Below are 25,543 nucleotides of genomic sequence, written 5' to 3'. Positions count from 1 at the left end.
AGGACGCGCGGTGAGCCCAGCGTCCTCCTACGCCGCCATCTTCCCTCAGGAAACAATGGCTTTGAATGACACACTGGACCAGATGGACTTAACAGCTGTATTCACAGCATTTAATCCTAAAGCAGTAGAATATACATTCTTCTCCAGCGAACATGGAACATTCTCCAAAATAGATCACATACTGGGACACAAATCAGCCCTCAACAGGAACAAAAAGATTGAGACCATACCATGCATATTTTCAGACCACATTGCTATGAAACTCGAAATCAACCACAAGAAAAAATTTGGAAAGCTAAAAATTCTTGGAGACTAAATAATATCTTACTAAATAATAAATGGGCTAACCAAGAAGTTAAAAAGTAAATTAAAAAGTACATGGAAGCCAATTAAAATGATAACACCACAACCCCAAACCTCTGGAATACAGCAAAGATGGTCATAAGAAGGCAGTATATAGCAATCCAAGCCTTCCTAAAGAAGGAATAAAGGTCTCAGACACAACCTAACCTTGCACCTTAAAGAGCTGGAAACAGAACAGCAAATAAAACCTAAAACCAGCAGAAGACCGGAAACAATAAAGATTAGAGCAGAAATCAGTGCTATTGAAACAAACAAAAAACAGAAAAAAATAACAACAAAAAAACACACAGTAGAACATATCAATGAAACCAGGAGCTGGTTCTTTGAAAGAATTAACAAAATTGATAACCCCCTAGTCAGCTTGATCAAAAAGAAAAAGGAAAGTACCCAAATAAATAAAATCACGAATGAAACAGGAAAGTCACAACCAACACAGCAGAAATACATACAATAATAAGAGAATATTATGGGATATTATATGCCAATAAAATAGGCAATCTGGAAGAAATGGACAAATTACTAGAAACATATAAACTACCAAACTGAAACAAGAAGAAATAGAAAATTTGGACAAACCCATAACTAGTAAAGAAATCAAATTAGTAATAAAAAAATCTCCCACAAAAAAGAGTCCAGGACCGGATGGCTGTTCAGGGAAATTCTACCAAACATTAATGAAAGGTTAACATCTATTCATTTGAATCTGTTCCAAAAAATAGAAATGTAAGGAAAACTTTCAAACTCATTCTATGAAGCCAACATTACCTTGATTCCAAAACCATACAAAGACCCCATTAACAGGAGAACTACAGACCAATGTCCATGATGAACATGGATGCAACAATTCTCAAAAAGATACTAGCCTACCAGATCCAACAATACATTAAAATAATTATTCACCACGATGAAGTGGGATTTAAACCTGGGATGCCGGGCTGGTTCATTATCTGCAAAACAATATATGTGATACTTCACATCGATAAAAGAAAGGGCAAGAGCCACATGATCCTCTCAATAGATGCAGATAAAGCATTTAACAAACTGCACCCTTTCTTGATAAAATCCCTCAAGAAAGTAGGAATAGAAGAACCATACCTCCAAATAATAAAAGACATATATGAAAGATCCATCGCTAATATCATTCTCAACATAGACAAACTGAGTGCTTTCCTCTTTATGGTCAAGAAAACGATAGGGATGTCCACTCTCACCACTGTTATTCAACATAGTATTGGAAATCTTAACCTGAAATCAGGCAACACAAAGAAATAAAAGGCATCCAAATCAGCCAGGAGGAGGTTGAACTTTCACCCTTTGCAGATGACATGATACTGTATATGGAAAACCCAAGAGATCCCACCAAAAAACTGCTAGAATTGATTCACGAATTCATCAAAGTTGCAGGATATAAAATCAACGCACAGAAATCGGTTTCATTCCTATACACCAACAATGAAGCAACAGAAAGAGAAATCAAAGAATTGATCCCATTTACAGTTGCACAAAAAACCATAAAATACCTAGGGATAAATCTAACCAAAGAGGTGAAAAATCTATACACTGAAAACTATAGAAAGCTTATGAAAGAAATTGAAGAAGACACACAGAAAAAATGGAAAAAAATAGTCCATGCTCCTGGATAGGAAGAACAAATATTGTTAAAATGTCAATACTACCCAAAGCAATCTACATATTCAATACAATCCCCATAAAAATAACACCAGCATTATTCACAGAGCTAGAACAATCCTGTAATTTGTATGGGACCAGAAAAGACCCCGAATAGCCAAAGCAATCCTGAAAAAGAAAACCAAAGCTGGAGGCTTCACAATCCTGGTTTCCAAGATGGAATACAAAGCTGTAATCATCCATACAACATGCTACTGGCCCAAAAATAGACACTCATATCAATGGCACAAAGTGGAGAACCCAGAAATGGACCCACAAACGTATGGCCAACTAATCTTTGACAAAGCAGGGAAGAATATCCAATGGAATAAGACAGTCTCTTCAGCAAATGGTGCTGGGATAACTGGACAGCGCCATGCAGAAAAATGAACCTGGACTGCTTTATTACACCATACACAAAAATAAACTCAAAATGGATGAAAGGCATAAACATAAGACAGGAAGCCATCAAAATCCTAGAAGAGAAAGCAGGCAAAAACCTCTTTGACCTTGGCCACAGTAACCTCTTACTGAACACATTGCCAGAGGCAAGGGAAACAAAAGCAAAAATGAACTATTGGGACCTCATCAAAATAAAAAGCTTCTGTGCAGTGAAGTAAACAATCAGCAAAACTAAATAAAAGACAACCAAAAGAATGGGAGAAGATATTTGCAAATGACATATAAAGGGTTAGTGTCCAAGATCTATAAAGAATTTATCAAAGTCAACACCAAAAACAAAAAACAAAAAAACAAATAATCCATGAAGAAATGGACAAAAGAGAAAATAGACACTTTTCCAGGAAGACATCCAGATGGCTAACGGACACATGAAAAAAATGCTCAACATGACTCATCATCAGGGAAATACAAATCAAAACCAGAATGAGATATCATTTCACACCTGTCAGAATGGCTAAAATTAACAACTCAGGCACTGACAGATGTTGGCAAAGATGCAGAGAAATCAGGAAAATACAAATCAAAACCACACTGAGATACAATCTCAGAGTGGTCAGAGTGGCTAAAATGAACAAATCAGGAGACTATAGATGCCGGAGAGGATATGGAGAAATGGGAATCCTCTTGCACTGCTGGTGGGAATGCAAACTTGTGCAGCCACTCTAGAAAGCAGCATGGAGGTTCCTGAAAAAGTTAAAAATAGAACTACCCTATGGCCCAGAAATTCCATTACTAGGTATTTATCCAAGTGATACAGATGTGCTGTTTCTAAGGGACACATGCACCCCAATGTTTATAGCAGCAGTATAGACAATAACCAAAATATGGAGAGAGCCCAAAATGTCCATTGATAGATGAATGGATAAAGAAGAAGTGGTGTATATGTACAATGGAGTATTACTTGGCAATCAAAAATAATGAATTCTTGCCATTTGTAACTACGTGAATGTACCTAGAAGGTATTGTGCTAAGTGAAATTAGTCATAGAAAGACAAATATATGACTTCACTCATATGAGTATTTTAAGATACAAAACAGATGAACATAAGGGAAGTGAAGCAAAAATAATATAAAAACAGGGAGGGTGACAATGCATAAGAGACCCAAATATAGAGAGCAAAAAGGGTTGCTAGGGGGATTGTGGGAGGGGGCATGGGCTAAATGGATAAAGGGCATTAGGAAGACACTTGTTTGGATGAACACTAGGTGTTATACATAGGGGATGAATCACTGGAATCTATCATTGTTGCACTATATGCTAACTAAATTGGATGTAAATTAAAAAGTAAATAACTAAATATACAAATAGTCGGAGGAAAAGTAACAACTGGCATCACAGAAATACAAAGAACTTTAAAAGAATACCACAAAAGTTATATGCCAACCATTTGGACAACCAAGAAAAAAATAAATACCTAGAAACATCCAATCTTAAAAATTGAATCAGAAAGAAATAGAAAATATGAGCAGACCCAATTCTAACAGCAAAATTGATTCAGTAATAATAATAAAAATCTACCAAAAAACAAAATTCGAGAACCAGATGGGTTCAGGTGAGTTCTATGAAACATTTAAATAATAGTTAATACCTATTCTCAAACTATTCCAAAAAATAGAAGATAAGTGAAAGTTTCCAAATATATTCTAGAAGACAGCATTATCCTGATACCAAAACCAGACAAAGAAACCCACACATGCACACACACACACACACACACACACATACACATAGCCAATATTTCTAATGAACATAAATGCAAAACTTTTCAATAAAATAATACCAAACCACATTTAACAATAATTAAAAGGATCATTCACCACAGTCAAGTGGGATTTATTCCAGGGATGCAAGAATGGTTCCCCATTCAAAAGCCAATGCAATAAACTACATAAACAAAATGAAAAAATAGAAGTCAGGTGAAAAATCTCAATAGATGCAGAAAAATCTTTTGACAAAATTCAACATGTTTTCATGATAAAAAAATCTCAACAACGTGGGTTTAAAGAAAACATACCTCAACATAATAAAGACCATATATTAAAATCCCATAGCTAACATCATATTCAATTGTGAAAAAGGAGGTGCTGTCTCGTGAAAATACAGAATGAGATAGTTTACTTCTCCCTAGCACCTGCCCATATGTCAATGACCATACACTAACTGAATGCTCACTTGATATCAGGACATTAACTTTTTCTATATGGTACCAAAGGGGTAGAACTTAAAGCCTTAGGGAAGCAACTATCAGTTTAACACAAGGAAGTACTTTCTAGCAGTTAGAGCTTATTATGATCAGGACAAGCCACCTCAGGAGGAAAGCAGTTATCCATCACTGGAGGTGTGCAAACAAGAACTGGGGCCTTTAAATAAATATCCAAAGTTCGTTTGAGCTCTGGAATTCTGCCCTTAGAAAAAGCTCTGAGTACCTCCTATTTATACCCTCACTGCCACTCTCAAATACCTATCAGACCCTTGATAGTTATCTGGCCTTGGGTCTTTTATTTATGTTCTCTTATTCCTTTTATTGTAGTTTATTTATTTTGAGAGAGAGAGAGAGAGAGAGAGAGAGAGAGAAATGGAAAGAAACAGAGAAAGAGAAGGGGAGGGGCAGAGAGGGAGGGAGAGAAGAATCTCAAGCAGGCCTTGCAGTGACAGTGAAGAACCTGATATGGGGCTCAAACTCATGAACTACAAGATCATGACCTGAGCTGAAACCAAGAGTTGGACACTTAACAGACTGAACCACCCAGGTGCCCCTGTTCTTGTATCCCTTTATTTATAGTTTCCAATTTATCTTTCTCTCCATTTACCTCCCATTCCCCAATCTTGAATTAAAGGTGAGAATGTGTGGCAAAAATCACTTCTTTTATGTGACTGTACAACAGAGTGGCCTAATTCTTTTTACTATTTGGTATGGAGTTTTATAGTTTGCAAGTAGTACCACATGTATGGATCTGCTCAAGAGACATTTATTGATCCCTCCTCTGTGTTGGGTACATGATGTTGTGGCATCCTCACAACAACCCTGTAGGGTAGGTTTAGGGGGCACAGGACCCAGCTGAGGATGCTGGACTCAGGTCACTTGGCTCATGAACAGTGTCAGAGAAGATTGGGCCTGTGTCTCCTGGCTCCCTCCAGTCTCATCAGCTGGCCCCCAGATCTATCCCTAAGGAGGAAGCAGTGTTTCTCCCAAAGGGTATGGGGAAACAAATTAGATAGGCTTAGAGGCAGACTGGCTCATAACCACCTACCAGGTGTTTTTCTGTCCCTAGAAAGAACTCTGGGTGTCTCTTGCCTGTATCTCCACCCTACTACTTCAAATGCCTATTGGCCCCTAGGGGTTCACTTGGCCCTAGGTCATTCTTACTGTAACTAAGATGGCTTCTGCCAAAACAGAAAACAGCCATGCAGCCTGTGTTGCCAGCTTCCAGCTTTGTACCTTGGACAAAGAGGGTGATTTTGGAGTCTCTTGTCCATGGGCACAATTAGAGGCCAGGATAGCAAATTTGCAGGCCCTCAAGCCATTTGCACTTCAAAGGAAGTCTCTTACAGAACTGTAAGGGGTCCAGTTCTTACATTGCAGTTGGGAAAAGCCAATTGCCTACTCTCTGTCAGGGCCTTGCCTTAACAACCCCCATTTCCTACCACACATCCTCTCAATCCACATATCTCTCACACTGAAATCACCTGGAAAGAAAAAAACAAAAAATTATAAATCAAAATTTGCAGAAAAGAACAGGTAACTACATTTCAGAGTGGTAATCAAACTAAGGGGGAGAAAGTTAGACATCTACTGATGTTCATACTTTCATAAGTTTTTTCCATTTATCCCTTGTAATCTTTGGTAGCGACATAAATGTACTTGTGCTAAATTTCATACTTGAATTATGCCCTGTCCCCAGCCCCACTGTTCATTTGTGTTGATTTTCATTTCTTGGACCTTGGAATAATATTTGGCCTGTGCTTTTTTGGTTCACAAACACCATGCTTTGTCTCATTTAATACTCATGAGACCTTGTAAGGCAATCAAGTGGGCATGATCAGCCCCATATTACAGATTACTAAAGTAAGCCATAGAGGAGAACAAATTTATCTATGAGCGTAGCCATGTCCTATTCTTTCTTAATAAAGTCATTCCTACTAAAGTGTCTAGGACTCATAAGGTTAAAATAGCAGCAGCATCCAGGAGGATATTTTTTTTAGGTTACAGGGCCTTAACACTCCTGAAACTGTGAAAGATAGTGACAACTTCATCTGCATGGATGGTTGGTCTAGACATTGGCTCCTTGGTGCATCCAATGAAAGGACTTAAAAAAATATGTGGAGGGGAAGGAAAAAAAAAAAAAAGAGGTTAGAGTGGGAGAGAGCCAAAGCATAAGAGACTGTTGAGAACTGAGAGCAAACTGAGGGTTGATGGGGGGTGGGAGGGAGGAGAGGGTGGGTGATGGGTATTGAGGAGGGCACCTTTTGGGATGAGCACTGGGTGTTGTATGGAAACCAATTTGACAATAAATTTCATATATAAATTAAAAAATGCTAATTAAAAAAATAAAATAAAATAAAAAAAATAATAAAAAAATAAATCTCAAAAAAAAAATATGTGAGCATATGAATGAACACTGTTGGGAGAAGGGGGAAGAAGGAGAAATTCTGAGGAGATAGCCCTGAAGAAGGGCCTTCACCATCACAAGGAAGCAAGCAGAAAGGAACAACGCTACTCCATATGCACTTGGGAAGAAGTCCCAGTACAAATGGGCTGATGCCAATACTTCCTGCCTAAAACTTGATGGAGATAGGACTTTCTAGGTTCAAAGTAATTTTAACAAGTCTATCTACCTACCACCCACTCTGGTCACCTTGACGGGGGCTTTCTGGGACCATGGAGTTGGGTGTCCTCTAAGGAAAAATATGGACAGGGAGTATGGTGGCAAGTAAAGGACATAGGCTTTGCCCTGCACAGAATAATAGCTACTATATATTGAGACCCTACATTATTTTAGGTATTGTGTTTTATACTTTGTCTCCCCAACTTCCAAAACTGAGAAAAGGAAAGCTAAGGTCATTAGCCCAAGATTACAGATAGAGAAAACAGACCCGAAGAGTTGATCACCCCGAAATCAGTGAGTCATTCCAAGAGCCAAAGTAAGAACTAAGATTCCTAGAATTCCAGTTACCCCTAGACATTTTGAGGATCTAGTCTCCAAAGTAAGAATTTGTTGCTACTCCAAGAGCCACTAAGTCAAGTAAACAGTTATAGTGTCCTCCTACAGGAATATTTTCTACAGTGATATAGGGTGTGTGTGTGTGTGTGTGTGTGTGTGTGTGTGTGTTAACACTGATGTGCACACAGACCTTTTCTGTAGTATTTTGGGAAATTAGAATAAATGACTATTGTCCCATATTATTTTAGTCTTTGGAAGTTTGTTTTCATTCATGCCAAAGTTGCCCCCGATGTTATCTATACTAGTTTTAGCTAAAATATGAACACAGGAACTTGTACAGGTGACTTTGTGCAAATGATAACAGTCACAGATATATCCATGAACATACACACCACCACTCACTCACATAATTTACATGGAAGTCACACGAGAGCAATAAAGTTAAATATTGCCTCCTTATTTTTGTTCCCAGGGTAGAGGATTGCCAAGATGACATGAGTAATGGACTAGAACTCAGGGCCTAGAGGGGATTCTGAAAAACTAGTATGTATAAGTAGATCCTCTTTACACATACTACCCCCTTCTAATATAAAACAAAACAAAACCCAGAAACTTCAAAGCTTACTGCTTATTTCCTTGTCCAACTCTTAAGCCTTCCCTGGTGAAGAAGACAATCATAACTCCAGAGTAAAAGGAACTTATTTCCACGGAGAAAAATCCAATCCAGGCCAAGGTAAGTGATAAAATGGGGGGATTCTTGAAACCTCTATCTTCCATAAGAAAAAACTTCAGATAACCAAGGGCAGCCTGGGGAACCATATGGTAGGTGAAGAATAAAATAGTATGAGTGTTTACCTTGGCTTTGTATCCTTTCAATCCTGTTTGAGGTAGCTGTTTTATGGCTGGCTTCAGAAGATGGGAGGAATAAGAATTAACTGCCTGTGATGCAGGTCATATATGAGCTGGGTAGGCTTTAGTAAATCTATGTCAAAATGAAGACATTGTCTATGTTCCTCCACCTTAGGTCCGCTTCCACTCTGCCATGCCCTACTTTCCCCCCATTCCAATCTCTCTAAGCCTATTTATTTGTATCAGATACCAGATACCTGATATGATATAAGAAGGTATCTGATAAGTTCTTTCCTTTGGTTAAGGATAGCCCTATCCTGAGGTTTACTGTTCAAGAGCACTCCACCTGGGAAGGTAAACACACTAGGTGGCTAACATTTCAGTGTGAATGAATTGGTCCAATACTGGAGAGGCCTCAGAGTTGAACATGGGGATGTGTGGGAGGGGTGGTGCTGAGAAGGGAAGGAATGGTAATAGAGGTTCCACATCCTACTCTTCCACTAACAGAGTTACTAAAAGGTTAACTGAAAAAATCTTTTCTTCTTTCCGAGTCTCAGTTTTCCATCTGTAAAATGAAGACATTTTAGTTTTATTCCAGCTTTGACATCCATGAAGTTGTTGTTTGGACTCACTCTAACTAAATGTAGGGTGGGTAGGGGGAGGAAGTAAGGAGAGATTGAAGACTAAATATTAATTACTCTTTCCATTTAGGAAGTTTGGGTGGACTTTACCCTTAGGGTATTTTCCTTGGGAGGTAAAAGTGGAGAGAGGAATGGTTTATTCCTCACCACCACCACCAACCCCCCCCCCCCCCATGAATCCATCATCTCAGTTGAGGGAGTGGGAAGGAGAAAGATACCTGGGACACAGGTCGTTGGTTATGTTTGTCTCTAGTTGGAACTGAGAAAATATACAGGACACATTCATGGAGCAAGGTGTGTACCTTTGCTTATTAGTGGCTAAAGTGTGTGTCCAGAGACCAGTCAAACTCAGAATATCCATAATTTACACAGGGTACTTAACCATAAACTGAATAGTAGTGCTAGTTTTAAAATGTTACTCACATTATTTCTAGACTTTTAGGTCCCCAATATAATCCATCAACAAACTTTAGTCCTCCTGTGTGTCTCTCTCTGGATTTGTGCCAGCAGCAGCAATACAGTCCCCCAGGGGTCTCATACTCTTGGCAGCTACCACTATATGCAGAGATTCTGGGTAAGACAGATAAAGAACAAAAGGAAAATAATTTACCCAGCAGTCTCTGGAAAATTTTTTTTTAGTTGTGCTGACCCATTTAATAAATGAGGATTCCTTTGGAATAGAAGCATTGCACTCTGTGGGAATAGTGTAATCCTTCAGACATCATTTCTCAGCACACTAATTGAAGACTCTTGGGGTTCTCCTAGTATACACCTGAAGACATTTTCCTATGAGGTCAGGATTGGAGATAATGGGGTACTGAAGGCCCCCCAGGGTCTGCCTCTTTAACACATGAACTTTCTTCTGAGTGGTGATCAGCAGGCAGAAGCAATCAAACAGTCACTTGTCCCACTCACTGACCTAATCTGGGGTGGAGGCATTAGTGACTGTCAGACCACAAAGCCCAATGTGGAAGCAGAGTCTTCTTGCATCTGCATGATGCCTTGGATTCCCAAGAGCCCCTGGTGGCTCAGCCAGGACTACTAGTATGACATGGCAGTGAAACTACCTGGGGAGCTCTCAGGACTTTACTAGAGGGAATAGGCTGCTCTGAATGTCAGCAATTGCCTTGACTCCCCTAATTGATATCCTGAGGTAAATGACTAAATGTGTTACCCAGAAATTGGTTACAGAATCACAGAATGACATAGGAAATTTCAGATGAAGAAATTGAGGCCCATATGGGAAAAAATTATTTCAGCACATCCAAGTTCAACAGTAAATAATACACTGTTTTTGACTTTGTCTTATATAATGTCACTTCTCCTTGGTAGGCTTATAGTTTAGGTAATGTGACATCAGTAATAGATATAATAATAATAACAATGATACATTAATAAAATAACTAAAACAAAAATAAAATTAACCTTCAATAAGATGTGGATAAAAAACCTCAGGCTAGTAGTTAAGCAGCTGAAACCTGAAAAATTGAAGGAGGACAATCTCTAAATCACTTAAAACAGCAGCCAATAGCCCTTTAAGATTAAGGCCAGGGTGGGTACCACAGGTAAGGAAAAAGAGGAAGTAGGAGGAGGGAAGTTCTTAATTAAGATCCTGAAGCTGGAGTGGGAGGGGTTGTGACCTAACCCAATATCATCCTTGAGGGTCTCCTTACCTATCACAGCTTTAAACAAGAGTCATCTCAGCCCCCCCTTCTGGGGTAGAGGAACAAAAAAGCAAAAGATGGAGGCCAAGTTGGGGTTTATGGCCTTTTCTGGGGGAAAATCCTTCCCGGAAAGCTTCTTCAATGGCCATACTGTTTTCTTGGGGTCTCCATCCCTAAGTCCCTGGGGCCTACATTGCTTGCTGAATTTCTCTTCTTTCCTAGGAAACCACATTTTTTCTGGGTACTGATCCTTTCTTGAAGTTTCTTTCTTTCCCAAAACCCTAGTACTTCAAATTTTTATGAGGTACCCCTTCTTACACTGAGTCTCTTAAGCTTTATGTCTTTTATGTGTCTCACCCCCTCAATTTTTTTTCAATACCTTTCACCAATCTCTAGTGCTGTAACCATTTTATGAAGTCCTATAACTATCTTAGAGTCATAGTCCTCACATCGCTGGGGTTCATGCTCTCCTATGGAGCTCCATTCTCAAATCACTGGGGTTTCAACTCGTTGGCAATTCTATCTCTCTCCTAGGGTCTCATCCCTGTAGTCCTGGGACTCTCTTGCTTTCAGGCAGTTTTGTTTCTTGCCTACAAATTCCTTACATTTCTGTGACTTTACCCCTTCTCTGCAGTCATTTCTTCAACTTACTTGCCCCGAACTATAGGAGTTGCCCTTTTTTGTGCCCCACCAATTTTGCAGGGCACCTTTTTTCTGGGGTTCTATATCCCTTCACTCCATATCTAGGACCACCTTTTTTGGGAGTCTAAATTCTCTCTGGAGCTCTCCTTCCTTTGTCCTTAAGTCAGTCAATATGTATGTATATATCTGCCAGCCCATCTCTCTCCCTCTCTCTTTCTCTGCATGTGTGTGTATATGTGTATAATATCAATATATATATATCAATATATATATATCTATATCTATATACATATATATATTAGATATAAGTAATTTAGATATCATTCAGATATAACACTCACCAATTTAAGGTATATACTTCATTTTTTTGTATAATCACAACATTGTAACCATCTCTATAATAATCACTTGTAGAACATTCTCATCATCCCAGAAATAAACATAATATTTATTGGCAGTCATCCTCCTCTTTTTTATAGAGTTATAACTTTCTCTTTGAACTTTTTCTCTATGCTCCTTGTGGTTTCACTTTTCTTCTGGGGTCTTCTCTCTCTCCTGGGACTCTTATCCTTACATCTAGGGAGCTGTGCTCCCTTTTGTTTCTCGGGGCCTCACCCCATCCTGGGGCTATACCACTTTTCTTGTGTCTCCTCTCACATTTCTGAAATTCCACTCCTTTCTTCAGTTTTTTCTTCTGGAGTCCCTACCCCAAATCCCCAAACCTACATCCTTTTTCTCATGTCCCTCTAATATACGGGCCACTCTTTTGAAATATTCTGTCTCACTCCTAGATTTTCTCCCACTTTTAGATTTAAAATCACATCCCTATATATATTCTAATTTTATCTTGGCTCCTACTCCTTTATCTCTCCTTGGGGCTTTACCTATTCTGTAGTCTTATCTCTTCTGGGGACACCTACACTTACATCTCTTGGCTTCTCTTTTTTTCTGTGTTCTCCTCCCTAAATCCCTGGCACAGTACCCTTCTAGTATCCTTCTACAGTTTTTCTCTTTGTTAGGAAACCTTCTCTCCCTCCTCTTGATTCAATCTCTTTTCTGCAGTTGTTTCTTAGAGAACCCTCCCTGCATCACTGGGACCCCACTTTTTTTTGTAGTCCCATAGTTCTCCTGTGATCTCCTCCAGACATCCTTGGGGCTCTGTCACTTTTATGCAATATTTTCTTTCTTCTGGGTTTATGGGGATTCTTGCTCTTGGAATTTGTTGTCGTCTATGTCTCTGTGGCACCATCTCCCCCCCTCCAAGTATCTTCTCTAAATCCCTGAGGTTTCATCCCCTTTTTCCCCCTTCGGTCCAATTTTTCTCCTGGGGATTCCCTGTTCAAATGCCTAGGGCTCTTCCTCTTTCTCGGGTTTTTCCTTCCTGCTGACATCTTCTCCTTCAGGCTCTTTTTCTCCTTGGAATTTTTTAGTCACCTGACTTTCTCCTCTCACTTTTAGGCTCCTCTTTTCTTCTGGACCTTTCCTATCCACCCCACTTGTCTTCTAAGGGCCTGCCCGTTAGGTCCCTAAAGTAGCTAATTCATCATGATTTGTACTTATGGGGTCAAGAATCCGACCCCGTCCCCCACACCCAGAAAACATGTTAGATTTCTATCATTCAAAAGTTGAAGGGGAAGGAAGAAATAGAAGTAAAAGAGAGTGACTACTGTGTGTCAAGAGTTGTGCTGTGCTTTTTCACATTTATTACCTCCTGTGATCTTCACAACAGCGCTATGGGTGGATTTTTGTACCTTATTTAACAGATGAATAAACTGTGACTTAGTGGAGAAAAAGCTTCGGAAGCTGGGTGGAGCAAAGCAAAATCCCAGCCCTCTCTCAGTACTGGGTAGGGGTGGGAATTCATCATCCGCAGTCTTGGGAGGGGGCTCCCTTCTGCCCTTGCTGCATTTATCAGACTGCAGTGAACCCAGCCCTACAGAGCCACCTGGCACTCTATCCCCTCAGGATTGGAGTTCCCAGTGCTTACTCCCAGTGGGCCTGGTAAGAAGGAAGAGTTGAGGTCCTTACCTACAAGTTTGGTGGGAGCAGAGCACAGGGCATTGGCGGAGCTTCAAGCTACTGGAGGCGGAGTTGGCATTGGAGCGCTTCCTCTGTCAGCCTTGACATCCCACCACACCCCTGTGGAAAGCCTGGCCACCCTGTAGAGCTCAAGAGTCACCTGTTCCTTTCCTGCTACCCCAACTACTTACCTTGCTCTGCTGCTCCTTGCAAGTCCCAGGGCACCGAGACAGGCTGGATCAGATGCTTGGGTGGTAAGCAGAGAGACTTGTTCTTTATGGCCTTTGCCAGAGCGATGGGGGAAGAGTGGGAGGTGTGGGCCATGGATTTGCAATCTTGGCTTGTGAGAATCCAACTGTGCCAACTGTCACCTGCTGGTGGCAGTGGGGACTGCAGTGGAGCTGCTACAAAAATGAAGCTCTCAGTGCAATATACTGCCCCCTACCCCAGTGCCCTGGAAGGGGGTGAGTACCCAGAGGGCTGGGAAGTGAGACTGGCCTAGGAATATGGAAAGGGAGAGAGAGGAGGGTGCACAGGCATTGGGATTGGCCCTTCTGGTGCATGGGGTGCTGAGCAGCACAGTGGCTGGAGGGTTTCAAATATTCCTTTAGCCTGCCTGAAGTCCACCCAAATAGGCTTCTCTTTGCCTTCTAAATAAGGTCATGATTCATCAGGGGCTGTGTTAGACTGTACTAAGATGGATTGTATGGGGTTGGGATGGTGATAACCTCTGACCTTAAGATAGCCCTAGCGAAGAGCTACAGGAGAGCTGCCAAGTAGAGGAATGGGAATCTGGTGTAGCACCAACAGCGCAGACACAGGGATGGGGAAGATGCAGAAAAGGCCCTACAGAATAGAACTGCAATAAAAGGGTGTTATGGGGTATCCAGGAAAGGGAAGTTGGGATTGGAGCCACTGTAGAGAGAGAGGCAGGGGCTAGGGCACTCCAGAGAGGACAGACAAGGTCTGGAGATCCTGAGCAGAGAGGGGAGTCCAAGGCAAGAAAAGACTTCTAGCTGGGGAGTTCTGAAGGGAATGGGGAATGAAAGGATGGGGGCACTGAGAGACATGGGCATGGGTTGGTAAGTTTGGGGAGAATTTCTGGAAAATTCGCAATGACAAAATTTATATTCCAAGATCACGGGGAAGGGTAAAAAGCAACAGTTTAGGTTTAGAGTTTAGTCCCATTCTCATTCCCAATAAACATCACTGGATATTTCCAATCTTCAAGACTTTGCACTGAGTGCTATGGAGTATCTACAAATGGAAAAAGCACAGAAAGTCCCTATTCAGAAGGAGCCAGTGGGAATATCAACACACACACACACACACACACACACACACACACACACACACAGAGAGAGAGAGAGAGAGAGAGAAACATGTGCTAACAAGGTTGAGAAACTTCAGCTGAGGCAGTGAACTTTGGGATGAGAAAGCAAAAGCAAAGAATTTGGGATGTTACAGATCTATACTCTGCTAAATGCTGATGAGGCCTGGAAAAGATATGTAAGGGCCAGATGTTCCTTTGGGAAAAGCACAGACAGGGTGGGGATGAGGATATGTTTCTGGAGATGCTGAAACAAAAGTGGGTAGAGCTATCTAAAGGAAGAACTTGGCAGAAAGAGGACTGGAGCCACTTCTGACTGTCCCCCTGGGCGGAAAGGCAAGGCACAATGAGCTAGACTCATTGCTCAGATGGGGCCAGAAGTACCTGGCTGCTGAATGATAGGCCTGTTCTGGCAGACCCCTGGAGGCACTTCTTGGGTTCTCATCCTGTTGCCAGGAGACAAGCCACCATTTGGACAGTCCTCTGAGCCTGAATCTGTCCAAGATGACTGTGTCCTCTCTACACCCCCACTTCCTCCAAGAGGGCCTTGGGTTTCTGTCTGGTCTTGTTGAGCTTTATCCCCTGCCTTACTGATGAGGCCTCTCTGTTTTGACCACCCAGGCTGCGCAGCAGTCCTGGTGTTACCACCTCATATCATCATGTATTACCTTGTCTCTCTCTACAGTGCTTTCCCCCCTTCTTTACTAAGTCAACTATTTATTTTTTCAAGTTTTTATTTAAATTCCAGTTAGTTAACAGACTAGGTCAACTATTTAAACTTTAAGATCCTACTTAAGTGTCAACTCCTTTGTGAAGTCTCCCTTTCAAATATTTTCTCCCAACAACCACAACAGAAATATTACATCTATTCCTTTTTTCATGTCTCTACGGCATTTTCATTCATGCCTCCAATGTAACACTTGTTGGGGTTTAGTTTTGCATTGATTGTTCACCTGTATTCTTTAAATAGATGGTGAGCTTCTTAAGGACAAGATTGTTGTTATATCTTTGTTTCCATTACTAGTTCAGTGTATAGGACATCATAAGGACTCAGTAAGTAAGTGGGTGTTTGATACAGGATATATCAGAGGAGTGAGACAGGAGGCAGGAAGAATAATTATTACAATAATCCAGAAAAGTAGTAATGAGAGCTTTACCTTGGACAATGCAGATAAAAATGCAGACCCTGATGTCAGCTGTGCTACAGTGGATGAATTGATAGTCTGTGATTGATCTAATATAGGAGGGGCAAAAGAAGGGAAAAGTCTGAGATGATTCTTGGGGGTGGGATAATGGAGAGAGAGTCTATAAAAATGAGAAAATCAATGAAGTAGAGTCAAGAGTATGTGTTTATTTACTTAGAGAGAATAAGCAGGGGAGGGGCACAAAGAGAGGGAGAGAGAGAATCCCAAGCAGCCTCCACACTGTCAATGCAGAACCTACACAGGTTCATGAACCATGAGCCATGAGGTCATGAACTGACCTGAAATAATGATCTGGGCCAAAATCCAGAGTCAGATGCTTAACTGACTAATCCACCCAGGTGCCCTAAGAGTATGTTTTGAACATGTTGAATTTGAGATGCAGGTAGAAATTTGTGTTTGGAAGATAACATGGACCTGGACGCAGTGGGGAGCCTCCTCACTTAGATTAATTATTCAGAATAAGAATCCTGCAGATGATCCTGCCAAATTCTCTCTGTCCTTGGAAACACCCGTTGCAGAAGTAAAAGCTAATGAAATTTTGAGGGACTGTGGAGTAAGGTTTGTGACAAGCACGTGGAGGGCCGTGAGATATATTTGGAGCTACCAATGAATACCCACAATGAAGTTCTGTCTTTGGGGGAAGCAGACAGCAGTATATCCACTGAAGTGTGTCTGCACTAGCTTGGGATTCTTTTAGAAACTAGCTGGCTTAACAGATGCTGAATTGCAACCTGGACAGCACTTTCCTTTAGAGCACTTGTTCATTTTTCTTTTCTTCAATCAAAACTCATGTCCTGTGTCCTCAGGATAAGATCACACTGTTTTCCAGCTAATCCAATGGAAGTCTCTCCCACTTCTCATTTCCTTTCCATTTCCACTATCAGTTTCATAATATGTGCTCTTATTTCATGTAACCAATTTCAAGAGCTATCTATCTAATATTCCCTATATTTCTTCCAATTATTTCTGCAAATACCACCAACCATCTTCTCAATTCAGAAAATAAATATAATTTACTTGGTGCAGAGATTAGCAAAGAATAAGTGTGCAATAAATTTCAGCTATTCTTCTTCTTCTATGTGTCCAGAGAGAATGGTATAGTAGAAAGAACACTGAAATGGAAACCAGGATGGATCTGCCACTGTGTAACTTTGGCTTCAGTCTCTTCATTTGTAAAATGAAGTAATGATATCATGATCTGGCTACCCTACAGGTCTTTTGTGAGATGCAAATTTAATAAGCTCTTGGGTCAAGGACCAAGTACCCACACATTAGACTATCTCTGTGGTTTTATTGTGATAGGTAACAAGAATTGTGAGAGGAGAGGTAAAAGGAATGCACACAATATTGGAGCCTCTTCTGGTTGGTTCAATTCCAGGGAAGGCTGTGTATGTAGAGGTATAACAGAAGGAGGAATTCTCCTTCTTACAGTGTTGTTGCACCATACACACATTCAACTTATGAGAATTTAGTTGTATGCTACTTGGCAAAGGGAGAACATGGGTTTTATTTACTTTGTCACTCCCCAATTGAAACTGGTCTCCACTGACCAAAGAAAGGAAGCGAGGCCATACCCAAAATACACAGAGGAACAAATAGAAATTAGATATTATTTTTTGACCTAGAAATAGAAATTGTTTATTGTTATAAGACCTAGGTGGCTACCTAGGTCTTCAAAATCCTAATGGACTATTAAGGGTAATTTTGACTAGTTTTAATTTTTCCTTTATATGCTAACTCTGGAATCTAAATTCCCCTGATTCCACATAACGTGCAACTCCACTGCTTTTCTTCACTCCACCATGCTATTCTGATGCATTACTCGTTGAGAATCATGGACCCTGTCTATACACTGTTCCCACCATCTCCCACTCCTCACTGCTGGGAATATAATGAATCCCCTTAGACATGTTGGGCATTCCATGAGAACCACAGGTTAGATGGTCTCTAGGCATTTTTCCAGCCCGAAAATTCTAAATTTAGTGATATTGCTGTCAAAACTCCTCACCCATAAAGTCTCATTATCTCTGGATTGAGACCTTAGATAGTAGTGACAAGTTGGTGACTAAAAAGACCTAAAGAAAAGAGAGTTGGCTGACAAAGTCCATAGTCAGCTTAGTGTATTGGAAGATGAGTCTAAAGCCCAGCCCCAGCTCCAGACCTTGAGAAAATCACTCCCCTTTCCTGAGTTTCACCTTTTCCACTTTAAGGTATGGGGGTTTGCAATTGCTTTTTTAATTTCTCAGGAATTCTAGTATCAGTAATCTGGGGAGATAATGGAGGACAAGCCCTTTGCAATGCTGAGAATGCTTGACTGCTTTTACCTCAAGTCAGCACTAATCTGATGTCAGTAATTGGTCTCTGCAGCTGTGTAAAGCTTAGCATGCCCTCTAGACACTGCATGAAAAGGTGAAAGCTTCTTAGAAAGTCTGTTCCACAGAATTTCCCCCAAATCTTAGAATTACTGTGACAGGAATTCATCCTCAGAAATGTTATGCACCCTTTGTACTGACTCTCACTCTTCCCTCTACCCAAAAACTTTGAAAGGGGAGGGGGTCAGTAGTAACATCATGCCCATAATCTACCAGTTTTACACTTCCTTGCTCATTAGTTGGAAAACTCCTGCTCTGTCTTCATGGGATGACTTCCTTTCCTGCTCCTCCCCCATCTTCCAGCCATAATTGTGAGGTCAGATTCTATGTAGACAAAGAATGATAGATAAGAACAAGGTTCTCTTTCCAGGCAGAGGTAAATCGACAGTTGCCAAAGATCCCCTCCCAAAAAAAAGGCCATGGAGTGGACCTGTTCAGGTTTTCTAGACTTTTGGAGTGTTCTATTCAAAAGAATCCTCACAGGCCAGATAATCTGAAGCCAACATATTACAAATCCAGAAGGCACAGAGCAGAGAGAAGCAAAGTTTTACCTAAGGTTACATAGCCCATCAGTGGAAATGCTGAGCCTTAAAGGTCCCAGGAGGCTCCTCACTAGCCTTTGGTTTAAGAGGTACAGTTGGGTAGCTGGAGTCTCTTGTTGTTGCCCATAGCTTAGGACATTTAGGTAATTAGAGGCTCCAGCTTCTCTTACTCTTCCCATCTGACAAAAATAAAGGACCACAGAAAAGAGTCCTTGTCAGATTCCTTTGGAGCATCCCATTCTTTCTCATAGCCCCTTTAGCTTCCATTACACTGTTTCCTACCTTTAAGCCTGCTCATCCGTGCCCCTACATAACCTTATTTAAACCTCATAGTCCCCATTTGTGCCATTTAACTACCCAGTATCACTCTTACCTCACTTTATTTTTCTTCATAACATTTTACTCTACTTGAGATATTATATGTTTATGACTTATCATATGTCTCCCCCGCTCAAGGGCATTTACCACAAAGATACAGTGATTGATAAGGTCCTGACAACATGGACCTTATGTTTTCATGGGGTAATCAACCAATGAATAAGTAAACAGTTATACAAAATAACTACAGACCGTGATAAGTATTATAAAGAAAGTAAATAAGTTGCTGTCATACAGAATAACAAGATGGGAATCTAATTAGAGAATCAAGTATGTCATCTCTGAGGAGGTGACAATTAAGGCAATTATAAGAAGAGCAGGAATGCTGGGGTGGGATGGGAGGAAGGAAAAGGGGATGTGAAAAGGGTTTACAAAAGCAGATGTAAATGATATTGATCAAATTTCCCGGAAAGGGCTTTATTCATGTGGGTCATTTTGCAAATATTTCTGTCTAGAAGTAGAGAAATGGTTTGGATGATTCAAATCACCTTTCCAGTTTGAGGTGTCCATTAGTTGTATGATAAATTAATCCAATGTTTTCTGAGCACTTACTGTGCATTAGGCTGTGTGCTGAGTGCTGGAGATAAGATAGTAAACAAGGCCAAAGGTCAAAGTGTTTTGCCCTCAAAGAGTTCACAGTTTAATGAGAGATGTAATAACAAATAAATGTATAATTTGTGATAAGTGCTCTGAAGATAAACAAGGTGATAAAAAAGAAAGCAAGATACATTCAAATGTTAATGACGCTAATTTTGTAAAATTGTTATTCATTTGAGAGAAAGAGAGAGAGAGAGAGCCAGAGAGAGCAAGCTTGACCAGGGGAGGGGCAGAGAAAGAGACACAGAATCCAAAGCAGATTCTAGGCTCTGAGCTGTCAGCACAGAGCCCAACATGGGGCTCGAACTCACAGACCCCTAGATCATGACCTGAGCTGAAGTCAGATGCTTAACTGACTGAGCCACCCAGGCACCCCAATGTTAATTTTTTAAGTGCATCTAAAAATTGATGAAATACGGTAGAACTTTCCTCATAGATTTATTGTGAGGATGAAATCAGTTAATATATGCAACACTTAGAAAACAGAGGCAGGAAAACAGTAAGTACTCAGTGAACATTAACTATATTACTCTCATTCTCTAGGTTTGTTTGGTAGAGTTAATGTAATAAGGTTGATTAGTGTTCCTGGCATAAGATTCAATTCAATAAGGTAGGAAGCCCATGCATGTAGAAGGTATTAGGTGTGTGTAGGTCTGAATTCATGACTCCATGTCAGTGGAGATTTTATGGCTTATGTCAGATGATTTGGACATAAACAGAAGAAAAAGTTGTTGAGGGTCCTGTTGCCATGAGTTTATTGCATTGTGAGAAAAAAAATAGCTTTTTATCTTCTAGGGTTCTTTCAACTCCTTCCTTTGCTCTTTGTTCTGCGTAAATTCATGAAGCTATGATACCACCAGCCACTTTATTTAATGGAGCCTAGGGCAAGCTGGGGACACTCCAGGGGAATTTTTTCAATTTTGAAGCTTTATTTTTCTTCTCCAATTATCAATAGGCAAGGACCAGAGAAGAGAACAATGTTGTAATGACACAGAAATTACATGACTGGGGGAGTGGACTAGAGCCAACTCAGGCTGTACTCATGTCTCACTGCTCTTACAATATGATTTCTTTTAAATGGAAATATGATTAATTCAGTAGCTCTTTAAACTAGTTTGATGACTTTGGTACATTTTTCAGTCCATAAATGTGGGAAGCTCTCTCAGTCTGAAGATCTTTTGGGGACCTTAGCTCACAACTTCATTGGGTTGTTTATTCAGTGTTCCTGATATTTAACTCTGTTCTGGTATTCCTAGTCCCCAAGAATTGAGGGATCTAAGTATGCCTACAAGGGACAGTAGAAACAGAACTGAGCATGGTATCAGAAATCTTGGGTTCCAAATTGCATCTCTGACACTTGCTAGTATGTGACCTTGGATAAGCCATTTCAGTTTGTGGAACTTGTTTCATCAATCTGTCTTACCTGGGGGCAAGAGAACCTGTACCTCATGGAAGCTGGTAGAAGGATTAAATGTGATAATAAAGATTCCAGTAAGAATAACTACTGTTATGTCTTTGGCCAAGTCTTATTCTTCTATGTAAGTCATCCTCTTCAGCCAATGAAGAGTGACACATAGGGATAAAAACGAGGTTTCCACCAACCTTGGAGGTCAATGTGGTGACAGATATTGTATCTATAATCCCCGCATAGCAGAATGAGGTAATATGAGAAGGTGCATAATGAGCACAGGGGCAGATACAGTAGGTTCTTAAGAAGTACTAGTTTCTTTCCTTCCACCACTCCTTTTTAAGGGGAAAAATAACTATTTTGGAATCTTTCTTCTTGGTTTCTTCCCTTGGGAAGCCCAGATAAGGCCATTACATTGCTTTATTAGTGTATAGCAAATTAGTTCAGTTAATTATCACACCTCATTATTGAGGCTAATGAGCCCAATTCAGCTCCCTTGTGGATCACTTACCTTTTCTCATTCACCATGGGCCATACAAAGAACGGTATGACAGCATGTTTGAAAGGGTATAGAAGCATGTCAGAGGTAGAAATGTACATCTTGTTCATGTGAAGGAGGGACTTGTTTGGTAGTTTCTCTAATTGCTGTTATAACACCAAAGTAACCTCAAGATGGAAGAGTAGTAATGAGAAAGTATTGAGTAGGAGAACATCAAAAGTTCAAAAAGATCTCAGAGATTGGCCAGTTCAATTCCTTCTCCTCTTATTTTTCAGATGGAGACACTTAGTACATGGGGGGACTGACTATAACCTTGGAACATTTTTATTCATTCAGCCTGAAAAATTTGTACCAACATGAGTGGATCTGGCTAAGAACTGGAGTTTTTTTTCTACAGAGTAAAAGGAAGAAAACTATTAGCCATGAAGTTGCAGATGCACAGATGGCTAAACTGTTGAGAAACTAGGCAACCTAAAGGCTAAAATAATTTGTAGAAAGGTCCACAAAGCAAAGAATCTTGGGTATGATTTCAGCCTCAACTTTGCTTCTAGAATACAATCCTAAAGCACAAAACCAGGCATGTTCTGATGCCTTATAAAGCCCCAACCTTGGCATTCAACACTATCTGTAAAATAACCATCTTACCATGCTCTTCCACAAACCCATGTCCCTGATATGTTCTGTACTACTTATCGCTCTTGAAACATGTACCTCTTATCTATGTTTTTATACTCAGTAGTACTAGTAGACTCAGGATTTGAACCTGGATATATAACTACAGACCAGTGTCACTTCCACTTCATTATGTACCTTGCCTAATTTACTTCTCCTTTATGCTAATGCACTATTATATCAGTGAATAACAAATAGTATACCTTGTTAATGTTCATAAAGGATGAACTATGTTCAAAGGCCTGGATATACACATTACCTCATTTAATCTTCACAACATTCAAAAGAAATAGGTAGCATTTTCCAGATAAGGAAGCTAAGGCTCAGAGAAGTTAAATTTGCTCAAATTCACACGTATCAAGTTGTAGAAACAGGATTCAGATCGAGATGTCTGACTGACTTCAGAGCCTGTGCTCAAATGACTATTTAATGCTGTCTCTTGAAGTATTCTTTTGACCCATCATGAGTAAAGCATATGCTTTGATTTGCATCCCAAGGAAGAGGGTTGGTCTTCATAAGCAGCAGTCCATTATTACTGATGGCAAATATCTTTGAAACAGGTAAATGGAGAAAAGTGCAGTCCACATTTCAGAAACTGAATTTCCTCTGTTGGAATCTACTGGCTTCCTAGGAATATGTAACCCATATTCCTGGTCTCACTAATCTATGTTTTACTCCTAACTCAGACCTCAGAAAATATTTGTAAAATTAATGGCTAGCTTCTGCATAAACTAGAAGTTCTAAGTAGTGAAGGATGGTAATGTAATACACAGCCCTCAAGGTGCTTAAGATCAGTTTGTGAAAAGAAGAATACAGCAGACTCCAAATACAGAAAGCCCTACCATTTCACAATTGTATTTGTGAGTTCTGGTTGTTTCATACTGGCATTCTTCACAGAGCTAGAACAAACAATCCTAAAATTTGTATGGAACCAGAAAAGACCCCGAATAGCCAAAGCGATCTTGAAAAAGAGAACCAAGGCAGGAGGCATCACAATCCCAGACTTCAAGATGTATTACAAGGTTGTAATCATCAAGACAGTATGGTACTGGCACAAAAACAGACACTCAGATCAACAAAACAGAATAGAGAACCCAAAAATGGACACACAAACGTATGGCCAACTCATCTTTGACAAAGCAGGAAAGAATATCCAATGGAAAAAAGACAGTCTCTTCAACAAGTGGTGCTGGGAAAACTGGACAGCAACATGCAGAAGAATGAACCTGGACCACTTTCTTACACCATACACAAAAATAAACCCAAAATGGATGAAAGACCTCAATGTAAGACAGCAAGTCATCAAAATACTTGAGGAGAAAGCAGGCAAAAACCTTTGATCTTGGCCGCAGCAACTTCTTACTCAACACATCTCCGGAGGCAAGGGAAACAAAAGCAAAAATGAACTACTGGGACCTCACCAAAATAAAAAGCTTCCGCATCAGCGAAGGAAACAATCAGCAAAACTAAAAGGCAACCGACAGAATAGGAGAACATATTTGCAAATGACATATCAGATAAAGGGCTAGTATCCAAAATGTATAAAGAACTTATCAAACTCAACACCCAAAAAACAAATAATCCAGTGAAGAAATGAGCAAAAGACATGAATAGACACTTCTCCAAAGAAGACATCCAGATGGGTATCTGACACATGAAAAAATGATCAACAACACTCATCAAGGAAATATAAATCAAAACCACCATGAGATATTACCTTACACCTGTCAGAATGGCTAACATTAACAACTCAGGCAACAACAGATGTTGGCGAGGATGTGGTTGTTTCATTAATTCACCATTAATGGCATGGCTTTATCCAATCTGAATTTATAGAAGTCTATAATAAGAAGGTGACCTAGATGGATTTGTCCAATTCTGGGACTTACTATTTTAGAAGGCTATTCACCAACCAGAACTTGTTCACAGGATAAAACATCAAATTATAGTGGAGGTGGCTACTGTATCCTGTGGTGAGTGGTATAATCAGAACTGTTTGGTGAGAAGTGATAACTCAGAGAAGTCCAAACTGATATCCTCATCCTTGACTCCTCCCTGTTTCTAATCTTCCACATACAAGCACCAGTCATGTGGTTCTAACTCCTAAATAGCTCTCAAAATGTAATAGAAAAAAATAGAAAATTATAGAATAAAATAATTCACAAAAAGAGAAATCTGGATGGCTGACTAGTATATGAGAAGACATTCAACTTATCTGGTGAACAGATAAAATAATAAACTTCTACTTATACAGATAAAAGTGACAAAGATTGATAAGGAGGAAAACATCAAATATTGATGATCATATGGGAAAATAGGAATGCTGAGACACTGCTGGTTAGAGTGTAAAATGGAGGGCAACCTGGCAATACTTCATAAAATTATGTGTGTATTTATCTTTTGCTTTCTGGACTTATTCTACTTTTCCTTTTCTAACTTCTTAATTTGAGTACTTAAATCATTAATTTTGAGCCTTTCTTTTTTAAAAGTTTTTATTTAAATTCCAGTTAGTTAACATACAGTGCAATATTAATTTCAGATGTACAATATAATGATTTAACACTTCCATATAACACTTGGTGCTCATCACAACAAATGCACTCCTTAATCCCCATCACCTATTTCACACATCCCACACCCACACCCCTCTGGTAACCATCAGTTTGTTCTCTACAGTAAGAACCTGTTTCTTGGTTTTCCTCTTTCTCTCTTTTTTCCCCTTTGCTTCTTTGTTTTGTTTCTTAAATTCCACATGAGTGAAATCATATGGTATTTGTCTTTCTCTGTCTTATTGCGCTTAGCATAATACTTTCTATCTCCATCCATGTCATTACAAATGACAAGATTCCATTACTTCTTTATGGCTGAGTAATATTCCATTACTTATATCTATATAGATATATATCAGTTCTTCTTTATCCATTCATCAGTCAGTGGACACTTGGGCTGTTACCATTATTTGGCTATTGTATTATGTAGGCTATTGTTTATAACATTGTATCCCTTCGATTTAGTTTTTTTTTGTGTGTGTGTATTTTTTGTGTAAATATCTAGTAGTACAATTGCTGG

At 39.9% G+C, this 25,543-nt stretch overlaps 1 protein-coding gene across 1 annotated transcript in view; it reads right to left on the bottom strand.

Moving 5' to 3' along the window:
• The window catches only part of LOC121024997 (ubiquitin-40S ribosomal protein S27a-like), a 30,388-nt gene extending 16,593 nt beyond the window's left edge, over window positions 1–13,795 (bottom strand). The window contains 1 exon segment of the mRNA XM_040467331.1: window positions 13,663–13,795. Coding sequence (XP_040323265.1) covers window positions 13,663–13,795 — 133 coding nt within the window.
• Window positions 13,796–25,543: the final 11,748 nt, after the last annotated feature.

This window comes from Herpailurus yagouaroundi, unplaced genomic scaffold (assembly GCF_014898765.1).
Source record: "Herpailurus yagouaroundi ecotype Mexico unplaced genomic scaffold, PumYag 67428, whole genome shotgun sequence".
Taxonomy (NCBI): domain Eukaryota; kingdom Metazoa; phylum Chordata; class Mammalia; order Carnivora; family Felidae; genus Herpailurus; species Herpailurus yagouaroundi.
This window is presented reverse-complemented; position numbering and strand designations above follow the sequence as displayed.